This window comes from Trachurus trachurus, assembly GCF_905171665.1.
Source record: "Trachurus trachurus genome assembly, chromosome: 22".
Lineage (NCBI taxonomy): Eukaryota > Metazoa > Chordata > Actinopteri > Carangiformes > Carangidae > Trachurus > Trachurus trachurus.
In genome coordinates this window covers 7,062,340-7,078,429 of record NC_139907.1, presented here as the reverse complement: position 1 = coordinate 7,078,429, position 16,090 = coordinate 7,062,340, and the positions used below count along the sequence as shown (strand labels likewise).

Below are 16,090 nucleotides of genomic sequence, written 5' to 3'. Positions count from 1 at the left end.
ATGTCAAAGCTTCCAGCAGGAGATGGACACACAACAGGCTGGAAATGATGTTGGCACCGTTACAGAGAAGAACAAGGAACATTTCCCAGAGGGTGGGAGGGTTTTTCAGGAATGTAAAGGCAGCAGATGCTCTTCTGAAAACACAGGAGTTTCATTTCCCAATCGGATTAATAAAGTTAATCTTGTATTTTAAGATATTTTCATTGATAGTAATTAAAAAGACTGGTTAATAATGGGAATAGTGCTTAAGATAAAGCAGGATATCTTTATGTTAGGCTGACTTTTGCTGTTTTCAAATGAATGTATTCGACTTTAATTGTTTGTTTTGATCACTTATATGTTCTTCTCTCATCCTGCTATTAAAAAAAAGAGTAAGAATACAAGTAGTTGTTCAACAATGTGAACTTTCTGTACATTTACTTTGGCTGCTGAAGCATATAGGTCACTGCTCGGCACATAACTCACATTATGTAAACTGGATTCATGCACAAGTCCTTTTTTTTTTCTTTAAAAAAAATCAAATTATAACTTTTCACCTCAGGATTTAGCTGGAAATGTGGGAGGTGAGAGAGAGAGGAAGGGAGGGAGGGAGGGAGGTGGGATTGAGGAGTAGGAGGAGGAGGGATATGGATGGAGGTCTGGCTCTGACATCTCCACATAAACCGGCCGGGGGAATTTTCTTTTTTTTTTCTCTTCTTGCTCCCTCACCACTCCTGCAGCAGCAGCAGCAGCAGCAGCAGCAGCAGACAAAAGAGAGCAAGATGGAAAAGTCATTGTGCACGTTGTTGGCTGCAGTGGTTTTTCTGGGAGGATTTGTCGGTGCAGCCAAGACGCTGATAGACGATGCAGCGAACCAGATACCTTCAGTATCTAACAACAACACGGCTGCTGCTACAACTGGGACCGGCGGCGTGAACTGGACCAAGTCTGTCACTGAGGAGGGTCAGAGCAGAGGAGACGCAGCCGCTCCCACTACTACAGCGCAGACAAAGTTATCCACCGCTGGCACAGGGAAACAGCTGGACAGCAAACTAAACACAAACAAAGACAGTGAAGAGGAAGAAGAGGAGAAAGATGACAGCAAGGAGGAAGCTAAGAAACCTGGACTGGGTAAGAAACAACCTGGACGTCTGCCAAGTGGTCCACTTTTACTTTACATGTGAAGCCGCAGAGACTTGAAGCTAATTAAACCCATTTTATATTGTGAATTAAATAAGAAGCTAAGTGCAATTAAAATAATGATGCCTTCAGGGACCCACTGAGCCTCTGATTTAACTCTAATGTGCTAAGTGCAGCCTGCATGTAAACCTGCAGAGCAAAAATCAACTTATAATCACATTGTTTATGGAAATACAGAGGAATTATAAACAAAAGTTGCTTTTTATTATAGTAAATATTGTTACAGCTCATTTAATTAGTTCTATCTGCAGGGGAATCTGTCAGATCCTCTTTACAACCACTTTTCCTGCTTATTTTCTGTAATTGTTTAACTTCTAACCTAAAAAAAAAAAAACAGACCAGCCCAGATTTCATTTTTTAAAATATTACTTCATAATTAAAATCAACTTGTGCAGCTCAAAACAAAAGCTGTTTTGAGCTGCCATGCAGTGAGAGTAGTGGTGGTCGTGACTGATGGGAATGTTTTTGCTTGTTCCCAAAGCCGTAAAATACCCTGCAGCTGCAGATCTCGTCTTCCTGCTCGACTCGAAGGTTTGACTCTTTCACTCTTGGCCCCTAAACTTTGTCTCGGATTACATTCAAACTCTGCACAGATCACTTATCTGCAGTTTCCACCAGAGGAGCAAGAAGAAGGAGGAGGAGGAGGAGGAGGAGGAAGAGGGAGAGGGCCTCCAAAACTTCCACTGAACTGACCCAGGATGATTAGAGATATTCCACATAACAACCTCTGGGACCTCATGTTACATCAGCCGTGTGTTTGCTTACTCAGAGAGAAAGCGTTTAACCCTTCAGCACTCGGTCCCAGAGCTGTTTCTGTTTCCCTCAGCATCTCCAGACAAGCACAGGCAAACCCACAGATGATTTTTATCTCATAATTGCTCCTCTTTTCTTCTTTTTTTCCTTCCAGACTGTCCTCCCCTCGGCCTGGAGTCCCTGCGGGTCGATGACGGCCAGCTCACAGCCTCTTCCTACCAGCGGACGGGCCTGGGTCCTCACAAGGGAAGGCTGAACATCCAGGTCAGTCAGTCAGTGGAGATCTGGATCAAACACAAAAGTTTAGAGAACAGAGTCTGAGTTTGTTTGGTTTTAATTTAAGAGCAGGATGCAAACTCATGTGGACAGGATGTGGGCAGATTAGCTGTATCACTTAAAGTGATGGGAATAACGGCGTTAAAATAAACGGCGTTACTAACGGCGTTATCTTTTTCAGTAACGAGTAATCTAACTAATTACTATTTCCACCGTTACAACGCCGTTACCGTTACCGACAATTAAATGAGGCGCGTTACAAACTACTTTGAAGCCGTTGTCCTCCGACTTGGCTCATCTCATCTCAGACACAGAAGCTGCTAAACTGTTGTTGTTTTTTCCTCCTCTCCTTTGGTGAGGGGAGGGGGGAGGAGGGAGGGACGAGACAACCGCATAAGTGATGATGATTGGTTGAGGCAGAGTAAGGTTTCATGCTAAGCCAATCAGAGGCAGTGTTCAGTTTGTACACAAACCACACACGCACGCAGTTTAGCCTCACACACACAGACTAGCAGAGGGAAGCTGCCGAGATCGGAGGGAAAGTGGAAACAGACACTACTTTAATCTCCCTGAGGTAAAAGACAAGAACATGTGAGGTGTAGCTACATTATGTCCCGGAGCGAAGTGTTTGTCCTGAGCTTCTGCTCACCTGACTCTGTGCAGCTTCTTCATTAAATCCAAACAGTCCGACACAGCGACGCTCTGCTCCTCTTTGACTCTAAAGTCTCTGTAGCTCATCAGCTGGAACTCTTCCAGAGCAGCTACAGCAGCGTTGTGACCTCAACCATGGTTGGTGAGAGCAGAAATGTTGTTGTTGTAGTGAAAATGGGCGGGCTCGTGAAGACGCGAATTTACACAAAGTCAAAACGAGCGATAAATCGCATTTCTCGCGTATCTCGCGTTTGGTCGCGCGTATAAACTCGAGCGAAAAAAAAGCGTTCCTCGTGTTTGGTGGGAAGCCCCTCGTGGGTCTTCCCACCACACACGATGAAAAGGACGAAGACGCGAAGGTCCCGTCGCCATAAAAGAATCGGGTGTATTGTCGCAAAAAAAAAAAAAGTCGCGTATACCGCGTCTCGCGCCTAATCGCGTCTCGCGCCTAATCGCGTCTTTGCGTTACGGCCTTTTACACCGCGGACGTAACGAATAAACGGTGACGGTGTGAACGAACAACATAGAACAGGACCAGACGTGGCGTTGTTTCCTCTTTTCACCTACAGCTCCACTCTCCCTTACTTACACTAACTACTGTTATTGTTGAGGCCAGATAATTGTGGGATTTGTAGTTTTTGACCAATCGTGTGCTCTTTCTTTTTGTGATTTTTCCGGTTCACACATGTTTGTTTTTTTTAGGGGCAAATGCGAGTGAAATGCTCGCCCATGGTGGGCATAAGAAAATGTAAGACCTGTCTAAAATTATTTAAGACTTGAACACAATAATTCAACAAATTTAAGACATTTTAAGACCTAAAATTTAGATTTTCACATTTTAGACTTTTTAAGACCCCGCGCGCATACCCTGTTATTTCATATAAAAGTTTAAGTGCATACATATTTTATGATGCTGTGTATTATATATTTAAGACCATCTTAGAATTTTCTAATAAATGTAATACTTTTTAAGGCCTTAATTTTAGATACATGAATTTAAGACTTTTTAAGGATCCGCTGATACCCTGTTGTGCGCTCGCAGCAGGACAGATAATCAGATGGATAATCGGTAAAGTTAATAATTTCACTTAATGTGGCCATGAATAAATTAATTTCGATGTTTCGCCTGTTATTAAACGCAAATCTTGAATAGGTCTCCGCTGTTTTCACATTTAAAAAGGTCTTTGTTGTCTTTGTACAGAGACAATATGAGATTTGCTTGTAGCCACAGCACTTAAAAAACCCACTGTAACCTATTTTCATAGGCAGCCTCGCGTTCAATAAAACACACACTCGCATTCCATAATTGCGATCAGTGAAATATATGAAAACAATAAAATACAATTTAAAAATGAGAGAAAAAAAATCCAAATTCTTCGACATATTTAAACTTAAAAAAAAGAAAGAAAAAGTAACGCAATAGTTACTTTCCCTGGTAACTAGTTACTATTATAGTGAAGTAGTGGAGTTACTAACTCAGTTACTTTTTGGGAGAAGTAATTAGTAACTATAACTAATTACTTTTTAAAAGTAACGTTCCCAACACTGATCACTTTGCACAATGAATCTTTGGAGAGATATTTTGTTATTTGGAAAGAAACTGAAAGATAATCAAACAAAAAAAAGTATGATATATTTGAGAAAAAGCTGCAAGAAAAGTTCCAATAACCTCGAATGGCAGATTATTTGTTTTCTGTGGAAACAACAGTTAAAAACCACGAAGACACTCAGAGTGCTATTGTGTAAGACAAAGAAAAGAAGCACTTTTCTGCATGATTCAGGCTGGACTCATCACATTTTTGGCATTTTGGCTGGAACAAGACTAACAAAAAAAGTCCAGGTCAGTGGTTTTAATCCACGGATGTTTGCACAGAGTTTTCACGGTGATCCAATGTGGTGAAGCTGATCAACTGACCGATCATTAGACGTATTGTTTCAGCTCCAAAAGGATAGCTGGAATAACAAACAGGGGAAAACTTAAGTTCATGTTTTTATTCATTCTTGGTCTTTGTAAAAGTATCAGTTGTTCAGTTGCAGCTGCTTTTACTTTGGGTTATCTTTAGCTTTGGCGAAGGTCAGGTAACACTCTGACTTTACTTTATGTTTTCAATATGAAAATGTACAAATCAACACAATCAGAGTAAATTATCTCACTCATTCTGTTCCTGTTAAGTGTATTTTATTTCTATCCATCCATTTCCACTGCACATTTCTGAAGCTAATGGACTATAAAGTGAAGTAAGTCACCCACAGTCGCCGTCTTTTTCTTTTCCAGTGCTTTTATTTGCGTGTAAAATTACCACTGTAATAAAAACTGCAGTGACTGGATTTGCAGTTGAAGTTGTGTCATTGCTAGAAACTTTTATGCAGATTTTCAATTTCAGCAAAATGCCAGAAGTTGTTATTCAATATCCCTGCCATCCCCCCACCCCACCTCTTGTTCTGCAGTCTACAGTCTGAAAGCAATTATTTTCCAATCAGGTCAATGGCAAAGTGTTATGCAATAGACGCAGAGCCAGAAGCATTTACGGTCGGTTTAATGGCTTCTGCAGTTGACAAAAAAATTCTGTTTAACATGATTTTTTTTTCCTCTCTGTCTTTTTTTGTGTGTGTTTTTTTGTTAGTCTGGTATTGAGGATGGGGACATGCACGATGGAGCCTGGTGTGCAGCTTATAAAGACAAGAACCAGTGGCTGCAGGTGGACGCTCTCCACCTCACCCTGTTCACCGGAGTCATCCTGCAAGGCCGAAACTCCATCTGGAGGTCAGGTAGTATCAGGATTAAAAAGTCTGAGTCGTTTCTGTCTCAGAAATTAAAAAATACACACAATTATTACACAACAAAATGACTGAAATCGCTGAATAATTTGCTGATAAGCGATTATTGCACACATCTGGAAAGTGAAAACTGTCCTGTGCAACAAAGACAGAGCACGCTGTTCTTGATAAACAGCTGATTCTCGTTCTTCTTCCTGTTCGCTGTTGTGTAGTTTTGACTGGGTCGAAAGCTACAAAGTGCAGCTGAGCAACGACACCATGAACTGGCAAACCTGCATGAATGGGACGGTCGAAGCGGTAAGAGCTCTATATTTTGCATTTTCAGATTTTAAGGAATGTGACCAGCCGTGACCAGTTGGGCCTCATGCTGATGATGGAAAACAGATTTTAAAGAGTTTGTGCCAAAGTAAAATATGAACCATGAACAAAAATATTAGAGGAAAGTGTTGCAATAGAGCAGTTAAACCCAGTTACTGGTTTGAATGTTGCAACAGATCAATGCAGTGAGTTTATCATGTGCTGTTACATTGGATTGTGCAGATATTTGAAGGGAACCAGCATCCAGAGATTCCGGTGCTCGCACTTCTTCCTGTTCCCACCGCCGCCCGCTACATCCGCATCAACCCGCAGAGCTGGTACTTCAACGGCACCGTCTGCCTCAGGGCCGAGATCCTGGGCTGTCGTGTCAACGGTAGGCAAGAACACTGTGGTGCAGATGTTTCAGGTTCTGAGTAACAATGAGTCACTGTAAGGGGTTAGTCTGAAGACACAGACATGTTTACAGTGACTAATGTGTTAAATGACCCACATTGTGTAAAAGTCAGATTTCCATGTGCAACAGTTTACTAGTATCAACACCTAATTCACAGAGAAATGAAAATGACCTAGTTCAGCATTTTGGCAAATTCTCCTCTCACCATGATCCCTATAGTCATAGCAGTAGGTTCGTTACCTTTAATTATCGGTGCATGTTGTTCTGAGATCCGTGAGCTGCTCAGTGAACAATGGAGGTGAACGGCACAGGTCCCCTGTCCCTCATCAAACTCATCAAATACACAATCCAACAACTCCAAAACGCTCTGGTGGACAAGTTGTGACCTGCACATTCACCACGCTATGAGATAATCATGTATATTTATGTAACATTATGAGAAATGAATCAAATACTCTGGACTATCTGTGCTTTTGAAATCCCTCCGCCCAGCAGCCGTGTCTGAAATGTAGTTCCGGTTGTATTTGCCTCTAAAACAACTCTGTCTTGTAATGTTACATAATTATACATGATTATTTCATAGCGTGGTGAATGTGCAGGTCACAACTTGTCCACCAGAGCGTTTTGGAGTTGTTGGATTGTGTATTTGATGAGTTTGATGAGGGACAGGGGACCTGTACCGTTCACCTCCATTGTGTTCACCGAGCAGCTCACGGCTCTGCCCCGCTGATCTCAAAACAACATGCACCGACAATTAAAGGAAATGAACCTACTGCTAGGGATTATGGTGATAGGATAATTTGCCACAATGTTGAACTATCCCTTTAAAAACGAGCTGTCAGGACTTCCTGTAACTTTGTGATGTCACAACAAAGCAATCACCAAGCCCCGCCCACCTTGCCGGATTTGTTTTCTCCAAGAGTTTAACTAAAAATCTACTCTTCTATTTCTATTTTACCAATCACTATCCAATCAGAACAGAGGCTCGGAGCTTCCTCTCCTCTGATTGGCTGACACCAACCTGTTGAAATATAAAACCTTGTGTGTTATTTCCTCTCAGGTCCAACAGACCCCTACCACTCAGAGCAAGGTGCAGGATCGAAGGACTCTCTGGACTTCAGACACCACAACTACAAAGAGATGAGAAAGGTCAGAGCAGCCGATGATGAGTAACTTTGGTTCCTCGTTCCCCCCTAAAGCTAATGCCAACGATTTTACTCACAGTCCTAATAACAGTTTGCAAACTTTTCCTTTTAGAGTTGTTTGTTACATTTAACCCTTTGATTTGCCAAACAGCTCATGAAGTCTGTGACAGAGGCGTGTCCGGACATCACCCGCATCTACACCATCGGGAGGAGCTACATGGGCCTTAAGCTCTACGTCATGGAGATGTCAGACAACCCCGGCAAACACGAGCTCGGTACGAATGGGTGAACTTTTTCTCCAAGTTTCTGGACCAGAATTCCTCATGTTTCTATAAAGTTTAGCAGCTCACGGACCCAAGTTCAACGTTTTTTCAAGTGTTTATACAGCCCTGGTTTCTGTGCAGCGGCTCGTAGAGGAGGCCTCTCTCTTCTATAAACAAACTGATAATAGTTTGAAATTAGAAACTGCAAACTAAACTCCCAAACATTGAGATATTGTCTTCAGATGCAGGCAGGGGATTGTGGTCGCTCCACGTCTGCCAAGAAAGTTAAAATAAATTAAGTGGAGAACAGCTCCGGCTCGTCTTTCTTTGCTCTCGGTGAGAAAGGCATAAACACACTTCAAATGTGCTTCTGCTTTAAGCGTCAACAGCTGTCAACAAAACCCAACAACTTCAATTATGAGCGGTTCTGTTGTTTGATTTGGTTCCAGATCCGAGAAGAAGCACGACAGTGGCGTCTTTTTTCCCCCGAAGTTACGAGAACATGTTCATGTACCAAATGCAGATCTTTTTCGTTTTTATATTCAGGAATGTCTGGCCATCAAGTCTGGCCGATACACGTGTGATTATTGGCAAAGTGCTGCACTGTTGCCCAACACAATACACAAGGGTTTAAAGTTTTATCGAAGATGTTCAATATATTCCTCATGTGCTTCTAGGTTTTTCACTCTGACCTGCAGAACAAAACCAAAAAAAAAAAAACTCCAGGTTGGTTGTGTCTTTGCACATGTGTTGCTTGGGCTTGGCAGGTAAAGTGACTCTCTAGGTTTTATTTCTGTTACTCTTGGCAGGCGAGCCCGAGTTTCGCTACGTGGCTGGGATGCACGGGAACGAGGTGCTCGGTCGAGAGCTGGTCCTCAACCTGATGCAGTACTTGTGCAGAGAGTACAAGAGAGGCAACCAGCGCGTCGTACGACTGATCACCGAGACGAGAATTCACCTCCTGCCCTCCATGAACCCTGACGGATATGAAGCAGCTTATGAGAAGGTGGGTGATGGTTTAAAGGGGACATATTAAAGAGATATCACTTTTTTGAAGCTCTTTAACATATATGTGGGTGTTTGTCTTGCCTTCTGGCCCCCAAAATGTGAGAATTAACAAAAAAGATCTGTAATTTTCAGGCTCCCTGGAGTTAAAATCCATGTGGGTTTACGAGCTGTTCCCTCAGCTGTCATACAATGATGTCACTAGTTTTTTTAATTAGCATAATATCTGTGGCTCATTTGCATTTAAAGGGACAGACACTGAAACAAGCCATTCTGAACAGGGCTGTTTAGAGCAGATGAAAAGAGCTGTGATGTTTGATCCTTGGGGTATTTTGACCAAAGCATGTCACAGACATGTCTTTAAGACACCTGGGAACTATTCTAATTTGTAGAAAAGAGGCAAAATATGTCTCTTTTAAAAGGAGAGTCTTAACAGAAAACAGCGGTCTTCCAGATTTGACCATTTGGATAAAAGCTGCACGATCACAGAGGTCACATACTGTAGGTCTGATTACTTAGTTTATTTAGCTAACAGTAAATTGATATTTTGCAGATTATATGTAAATTAGACGTCCATTAAATAAAGATTTTTATAATTCAGTTTTAAAAAAAGTTCCTTTATTTGTGGACGGTGGTTTTTAAGGTGGGATTGTGAAGCCCTGACCTGCTGTGCAAACTGCTTTTAGTGGAAATGTTTGCTGCAAAAGGTAGACATGCACAAAGAGTACAAGAGCGCGTTGTACGACTGGTCACCGAGACACAAACTCACCTCCTTTGCCTCCATGAACCCTGACGGATATGAAGCAGCTTATGAGAAGGTGGGAGATGGTTTACAGAAGAGTCTGCAAACCGGTTAAAGGTTGAGGTTTGTCTGTGTTTGCAATAATAAAAAAAAAACATCAACCTAATAAGAGCTGTAGATTCACTGTGAGATAAAGCCTGGCTGTCTGCAGCGTGTATGATCTACGTGAACTGTGGTTTGTAAAACTCCCTCAGTGTGATCTATGACCTTTTGAAGAACATCAACTCTTAACTGGAAAAATGCCACTTTTGAAGTTGCAAAAATGTGCAGCCCACATCTCGTCTGTTAGTCACCACCCAGCTACCTCCATCATTCATCCACAGACATTTTATTAATGTGAGACAACAGGAAGGAAGGAAGGAGGGAGGTGTGATTATCTCTCTACATACGTCCTCCTCTATCTGTCTCATCGTCTTCACCGATCTGTCCCTCTGTGTTTTTCTGACCTCAGGGCTCGGAGGCCCACTGGGCTGAAGGACGGTACAGCTACGAGGGAATCGACCTGAATCACAACTTCCCCGACCTGAACAACATCATGTGGGACGCGATGGAGGCGGCAGCAGATCCGTCCAAAGTCCCCAACCACTACATCCCCATCCCAGAATACTACACCCAGGAGGACGCCATGGTGAGGACGAGCAGCTGCAGTTGTCCAACTATCAGCACACTTGCATGTGTCGCATTTAAAGGGATAGTTCAACATTTTAGCCAAGTGGCCAATTGCCATAATCCCTATAGTCACAGCAATAGGTTCATTACCTTAAATTGTCGGTGCAAGCTATTTTTAGAACGGCGGAGCAGAGCCGTGAGCTGCTCAGAGCTACGCTACGGAGGCTAATGGGATTTCTTGGTTTCTCTCATCAAACTCATCAAATAGACAATCCAACAACTCCAAAACGCTCTGGTGGACAAGTTGTGACCTGCACATTCACCACGCTATGAGATAATAACAGAACGTTACCAGACAGAGTTGTTTTAGAGGTAAATGCAGAGACTGCTTGATGAAAAACTGCCCCTGACGGGAATGTGCATCAGCGGTTTTGCATGAATTTACCTCAAAAACATTTCTGTCTCGTAACATCCTGTTATTATCTCATAGTGTGGTGAATGTGCAGGTCACAACTTGTCCACCAGAGCGTTTTGGAGTTGATGGATTGTGTATTTGATGAGTTTGATGAGGGAAACCAAGAAATCCCATTAGCCTCCGTAGCGTAGCTCTGAGCAGCTCACGGCTCTGCTCCGCCGTTCTAAAAATATCTTGCACCAACAATTAAAGGTAACGAACCTACTGCTATGACTATAGGGATTATGGCAATGGGCCAATTTGCCAAAATGTTGAACTATCCCTTTAAGAAGTGTCTTCCTTTAGCGCCACCTGGTTGTTTTTATTAAGAATTAACTGGTGGAAAAAAGATTCAACTATTGCGTCAAGAGTGAAAAAACCAAAAATACTCTGCTGTGGCAAATATTACCGGATAACGGATACTGAGCCAAAGACAACTGCACCACACAGCCGAGCTAAAACTGTAATAGTTCAGATGTTTTCAGTTCAGTTTGAGCACAAATGTAGGTCACACTGAGAAACACTTTTTTGTTCCTTACTGGTTCCACTTTAGTGGCAACGCAGGAAATAATTTCGAGTCCCACAAAAAAAAAAAGAAATGTGGGTTTTCCTGGAAGTCTGAGGACTGTCACTCTGTGTTTGGAGACAGTTTCCTTGTTAACGACGAACGTCCTGCCTTCGAATATGATTACATTTTAATTTTAAAGCATCTTTTTCATACAAATCCCTGCACATAAATACAGTATACAGTTGTGTTAAAAGTTTTTACATGAGCATGTGAAAGGTTTTTGTCAGGAAAAACCTTGTGACTCATTAAAAATGATGAATGACATTACCAGCTTGTGGATGAACACAAAGGAAATACTTATTTTTGAGGTACTTTACTTGAGGTTTTGCTTTTTAGGTGGTTTTATACTTGAGAACATGTCAGAGGAAACACTACACTGTTAACTTAACTACATTTATTTGTCAGAAAGAAGTGTTGTGAAAGACCTTCACAATAAAGGTCATCTATAATTGGAGCCTCTAAATTGTTTTATTTAACCATTAAAGGCCAAACACCTCATTAAATTAAGGCCAAAACAACTTAAAGGGATAGTTCACCCAAAACTCATTATCTACTCACCCTCATGTCGACTAAGGGCTGGGAGAAGTTTCAGAGTCCTCCGTGCCTTCTCTGAGTTACGGGGGGTCCGCGCAGCAGTATTTGTCCATATTATGGATGTCAATGGATACCAACTTTCTTCGTCCAAAAAGACACACCAAAAAACATCCAAATACCTCCATACTGCTCGTCTGTAATGTCCCTCTATTGAAGCCCCGACATGAGAAATTGTTCCGAAAAAAATTAAATAAGTCTATATTTTAAGCGTGTTTGTAGCGGAAGCTCCCAGTGGAACAATTTCTCATGTCGGGGCTTCAATACAAGAGGGACATTACAGACGAGCAGTATGGAGGTATTTGGATGTTTTTTGGTGTGTCTTTTTGGACGAAGAAAGTTGGTATCCATTCACAACCATTATATGGACAAATACTGCTGCGCGGACCCCCCCGTAACTCAGAGAAGGCACGGAGGACTCTGAAAATTCTCACAGCTCTTAGTCGACATGAGGGTGAGTAGATGTGTGAACCATCCCTTTAATTATACTAAATAAAATTACCCATTAATCATCTCATGAACCCCAACAATCCAATTTTATCTTATCTTATCTAAATCTTTGTACTTTTATACCCCCAGGTTGCCCCAGAGACCCGTGCCGTCATCAGCTGGATGCAGGACATCCCCTTCGTGCTCAGCGCCAACCTGCACGGCGGAGATCTGGTGGTGGTCTACCCCTTCGACTGCACCCGGGACTGGGCCCCTCACGAAAACACGCCCACGCCGGACGACGCCTTCTTCCGCTGGCTCGCCACCGTCTACGCCTCCACCAACCTGGTGATGGCCAACCCCGAGCGCCGCCGGTGCCACTACGACGACTTCCAGAAGCACAACAACGTCATCAACGGCGGAGCGTGGCACACCGTCCCCGGCAGTGAGTCTTAAATACCAAAGATATTAACCATCTTTTATGGGTATTATGTTCTCTAAAGGATCTAATTCAGTCATTTTCCAATTTGAGGATACTAATCCCATGCACATAAATCGGATTTGAAACAGGGAAAAGGTGTTTTAAAGTGGAAAATTAAAGGATTTTGTACTTAATCTCACATATTTTAGTTGAATTAACCTTTGAGTTTTGTCTTTTTATTAAAGATCTGGTATGCACACACAGGGATTCAAGAGAGATATATCAAATTCTTTATTTGTTTTTTAATCCTTTCGTTCTAGTTTCTCTCCTATGCACTAACCTCACCTGAAAAGCAAAGTGTCTCTATCAGATAACTCTAATTGTTCATCTCCTGAAGCAGCTTCAGCCTATTTGTATTTTTTTTCCTGTTTGTTTTTAATGTTTGCTCGCTGTGTGTTTCTCCTCAGGTATGAACGACTTCAGCTACCTCCACACCAACTGCTTCGAGGTGACGATGGAGCTGTCCTGTGATAAATTCCCTCACGCCAGCGAACTTCCCACCGAGTGGGACAACAACAGGGAATCTCTGCTGATTTACATGGAGCAGGTCGGCAGCAAAAAAAGCAAATTTCTAATAATTGATAAGTCATAATAACAAAAATAGTTTAGTTTCTGCTGTTTGGAGTCGTGACACTGCAGCGTTGTGTCTTCTCTCAGGTTCACAGAGGGATTAAAGGTGTGGTGAGGGACAAGCTGACCAGGAAGGGGATTGCAGATGCGATAATCCGGGTGGAGGACCACCACCACGACATCCGAACAGGTGAGACAGCAGATTTCAAGACTCTGTTTTAATTTCTTCTCTTCCCTGGGACTTTTTAAAACTTAGTGATTTAGTTTTCACATCAGAGGAGATCTGGGCTGCAGAAACCATCCAGACTCTTTATGTCTAAATCAGCCGAATGTAAAAAACAAAACAATATGGAGATATTTTCAGTGCACTTTAGTGATGTGAATGAGTCCAAGGAGGGAAAACTGTTATATCTTAAGAATTTGATATGTAGGCTCAAGTAAAATTTTGTTGTGGAAAATACGATCCAACCGACATAATTGTCTGATTTGAGGGTTAGGGTCTCATTTCTCTGCGTTTGCACCACACAGGGGGCAAAAAGGGGGGGAAAAGTGTGTCATTCATCCATTATAGACTTCTGCCTTCTTTCTAGTTATTTGTATACATTTCATTTAATTTTTCCAAATGTGTACAGAAGTGCTGCACCGAGGCCGATTTGAATAAACAGTAAAATGTTGAGCCTCTAATACTTGTGTTTGTACAAAAAACTGGCATTATTGCAAAATAAATTAGGGATATTGGCCAATTTTAACTGGTTTTCCTAACTTTTGAATGCATAATATTGGTGTCGGCCCCGAATATCCTATATCAGTCCAGCTCTATAGTGGAAAACCAGGACAGTTTTAAGTTTTTCTGCACAGTTTGTGTGTTTCTTCTTTATCCTGCAGCTTTATTCACTTGTTCTGCAGCAAGTGTTGTTGCACAAACCTACAGCTCACTCCTGTTCTCTGGCATTTTGAGGAACTGTAGTTACTCATTAACCAGAGCAAAAGCACAAACAGCAGCACAGCAATGAAATGTTATAAGACTTGGCAAACACAGTGGTTATGTGAATGTGTTGAACTTTTATTTTATTTTTTTGATGGTGATGGTTTAATGGTAACTCTGAAATGTTACTTGTGTATTATGGACTTCAATGTGAAGTGTTTGATGACCATCATCATTGAATTACACTCAAGGTGAGAACTAATACTGCCCTACAAAGGCAAAGTGCAGTATCTGTAAAAATGCCAAACTGAGAAAAACAGCTTTTTGTGTTTTTCATTGTTAGGTTTAAGCATCAAATTATGAATAACTACCAAGTCTATAATTGATTAGATAAAGGTGGACTGAATTAAATGTATTTTGTAGTTTGTCTTTCTGACCAATTTTGACCATTTTATGGCAGATACTGCACTTTTGCCTTGGTTTTGGTGCAGATACTACACTTTTGCCTTGGTTTTGGTGTAGATACTACACTTTGCCTTGGTTTTGGTGCAGATACTACACTTTGCCTTGGTTTTGGTGCAGATACGCCACTTTTGCCTTGGTTTTGGTGTAGATACTGCACTTTTGCCTTGGTTTTGGTGTAGATACTACACTTTGCCTTGGTTTTGGTGCAGATACTGCACTTTTGCCTTGGTTTTGGTGCAGATACTACACTTTGCCTTGGTTTTGGTGCAGATACTACACTTTGCCTTGGTTTTGGTGCAGATACTGCACTTTTGCCTTGGTTTTGGTGCAGATACTGCACTATTGCCTTGGTTTTGGTGTAGATACTGCACTTTTGCCTTGGTTTTGGTGCAGATACTGCACTTTTGCCTTGGTTTTGGTGCAGATACTGCACTTTTGCCTTGGTTTTGGTGCAGATACTACACTTTGCCTTGATTTCAGAATGTGTTGAACTTGACAGGAAGCGAGCGCTAACTTAACCTCCAACCTTTTTACTTCCTGCAGCCACTGACGGAGACTTCTGGCGCCTCCTGAACCCCGGCGAGTACCGCGTGGTGGTCCTGGCCCTGGGCTACCTCCCATCGGTGCGCCGGTGCCGCGTCGGGATGGAGCCGCACGCCACCATCTGCGACTTCACCCTCACCAAGACGCCCATCGAGAGGCTGAAGGAGATCCGGGCCAAAGGGGGGAAGATCCCTCAGGACCTCCAGCTGCGTCTCCGCGCCCTCAGGCTCCGGAAACTCCGCGCCACCACCAAGGTCCTCAACCGGCGCCGGGAGAGCCAGCGGCTGCAGGCGAGGAAAGCTCGGTCCTCTGGAGCCCAGAGAGCCTGAGAGAGGAGGGAGAGAAGAGAGGGAGGGACGACGGGCTGAAGAGGCCTCAGAGAGGAGCTGGATCAAAAACGAGTTAAAGGGAAAGTTCAACATTGTGGCAAATTGGCTCATTGCCATTATCCCTATAGTTTTAGGAGTAGGTTCCTTTACCTTTAATTGTCGGTGCAAGCTATTTTTAGAGCGGCAGAGCAGAGCTGCGAGCTGCTCAGAGCTACGCTACGGAGGCTAATGGGATTTCTTGGCTTCCCTCATCAAATACACAATCCAACAACTCCAAAACGCTCTGGTGGACAAGTTGTGACCTGCACATTCACCACGCTATGAGATAATAACAGGATGTTACGAGACAGAAATGTTTTCGAGGTAAATTCATGCAAAACCGCTGATGCACATTTCTGTCAGGGGCAGTTTTTCAGCAAGCAGTCTTAGTCCAGTCATTTTATGAGAAAAGGTTAAACAAATTGCAACAGAAGCAAACTCAACTGATTTTGTATCCTCAGCATGTCCTGATTGAGGGAAAAAAAGCCCCGAAGAATCCCATTAGGGGAAAGTTTTGAAAAAC

At 42.5% G+C, this 16,090-nt stretch overlaps 1 protein-coding gene across 1 annotated transcript; it reads left to right on the top strand.

Moving 5' to 3' along the window:
* The first annotated feature begins 729 nt into the window (after positions 1-729).
* On the top strand, positions 730-15,669 carry cpxm1a (carboxypeptidase X (M14 family), member 1a). The gene is made up of 13 exons (XM_083997944.1): positions 730-1,110; positions 2,087-2,196; positions 5,484-5,623; positions 5,850-5,934; positions 6,178-6,328; positions 7,410-7,498; positions 7,646-7,769; positions 8,567-8,763; positions 10,016-10,192; positions 12,366-12,660; positions 13,104-13,243; positions 13,354-13,456; positions 15,200-15,669. Exons 1-13 carry the CDS (start codon positions 762-764, stop codon positions 15,526-15,528), a joined length of 2,289 nt encoding a protein of 762 aa, XP_083854070.1. The 5' UTR covers positions 730-761; the 3' UTR covers positions 15,529-15,669.
* Positions 15,670-16,090: the final 421 nt, after the last annotated feature.

Coding starts and splice junctions, on each gene's coding strand:
- cpxm1a (XM_083997944.1), top strand. CDS start 762: ATGGAAAAGTCATTGTGCACGTTGTTGGCTGCAGTGGTTTTTCTGGGA. Junction 5,935..6,177: donor TGAATGGGACGGTCGAAGCG/GTAAGAGCTCTA, acceptor TGGATTGTGCAG/ATATTTGAAGGGAACCAGCA. Junction 6,329..7,409: donor CCTGGGCTGTCGTGTCAACG/GTAGGCAAGAAC, acceptor ATTTCCTCTCAG/GTCCAACAGACCCCTACCAC.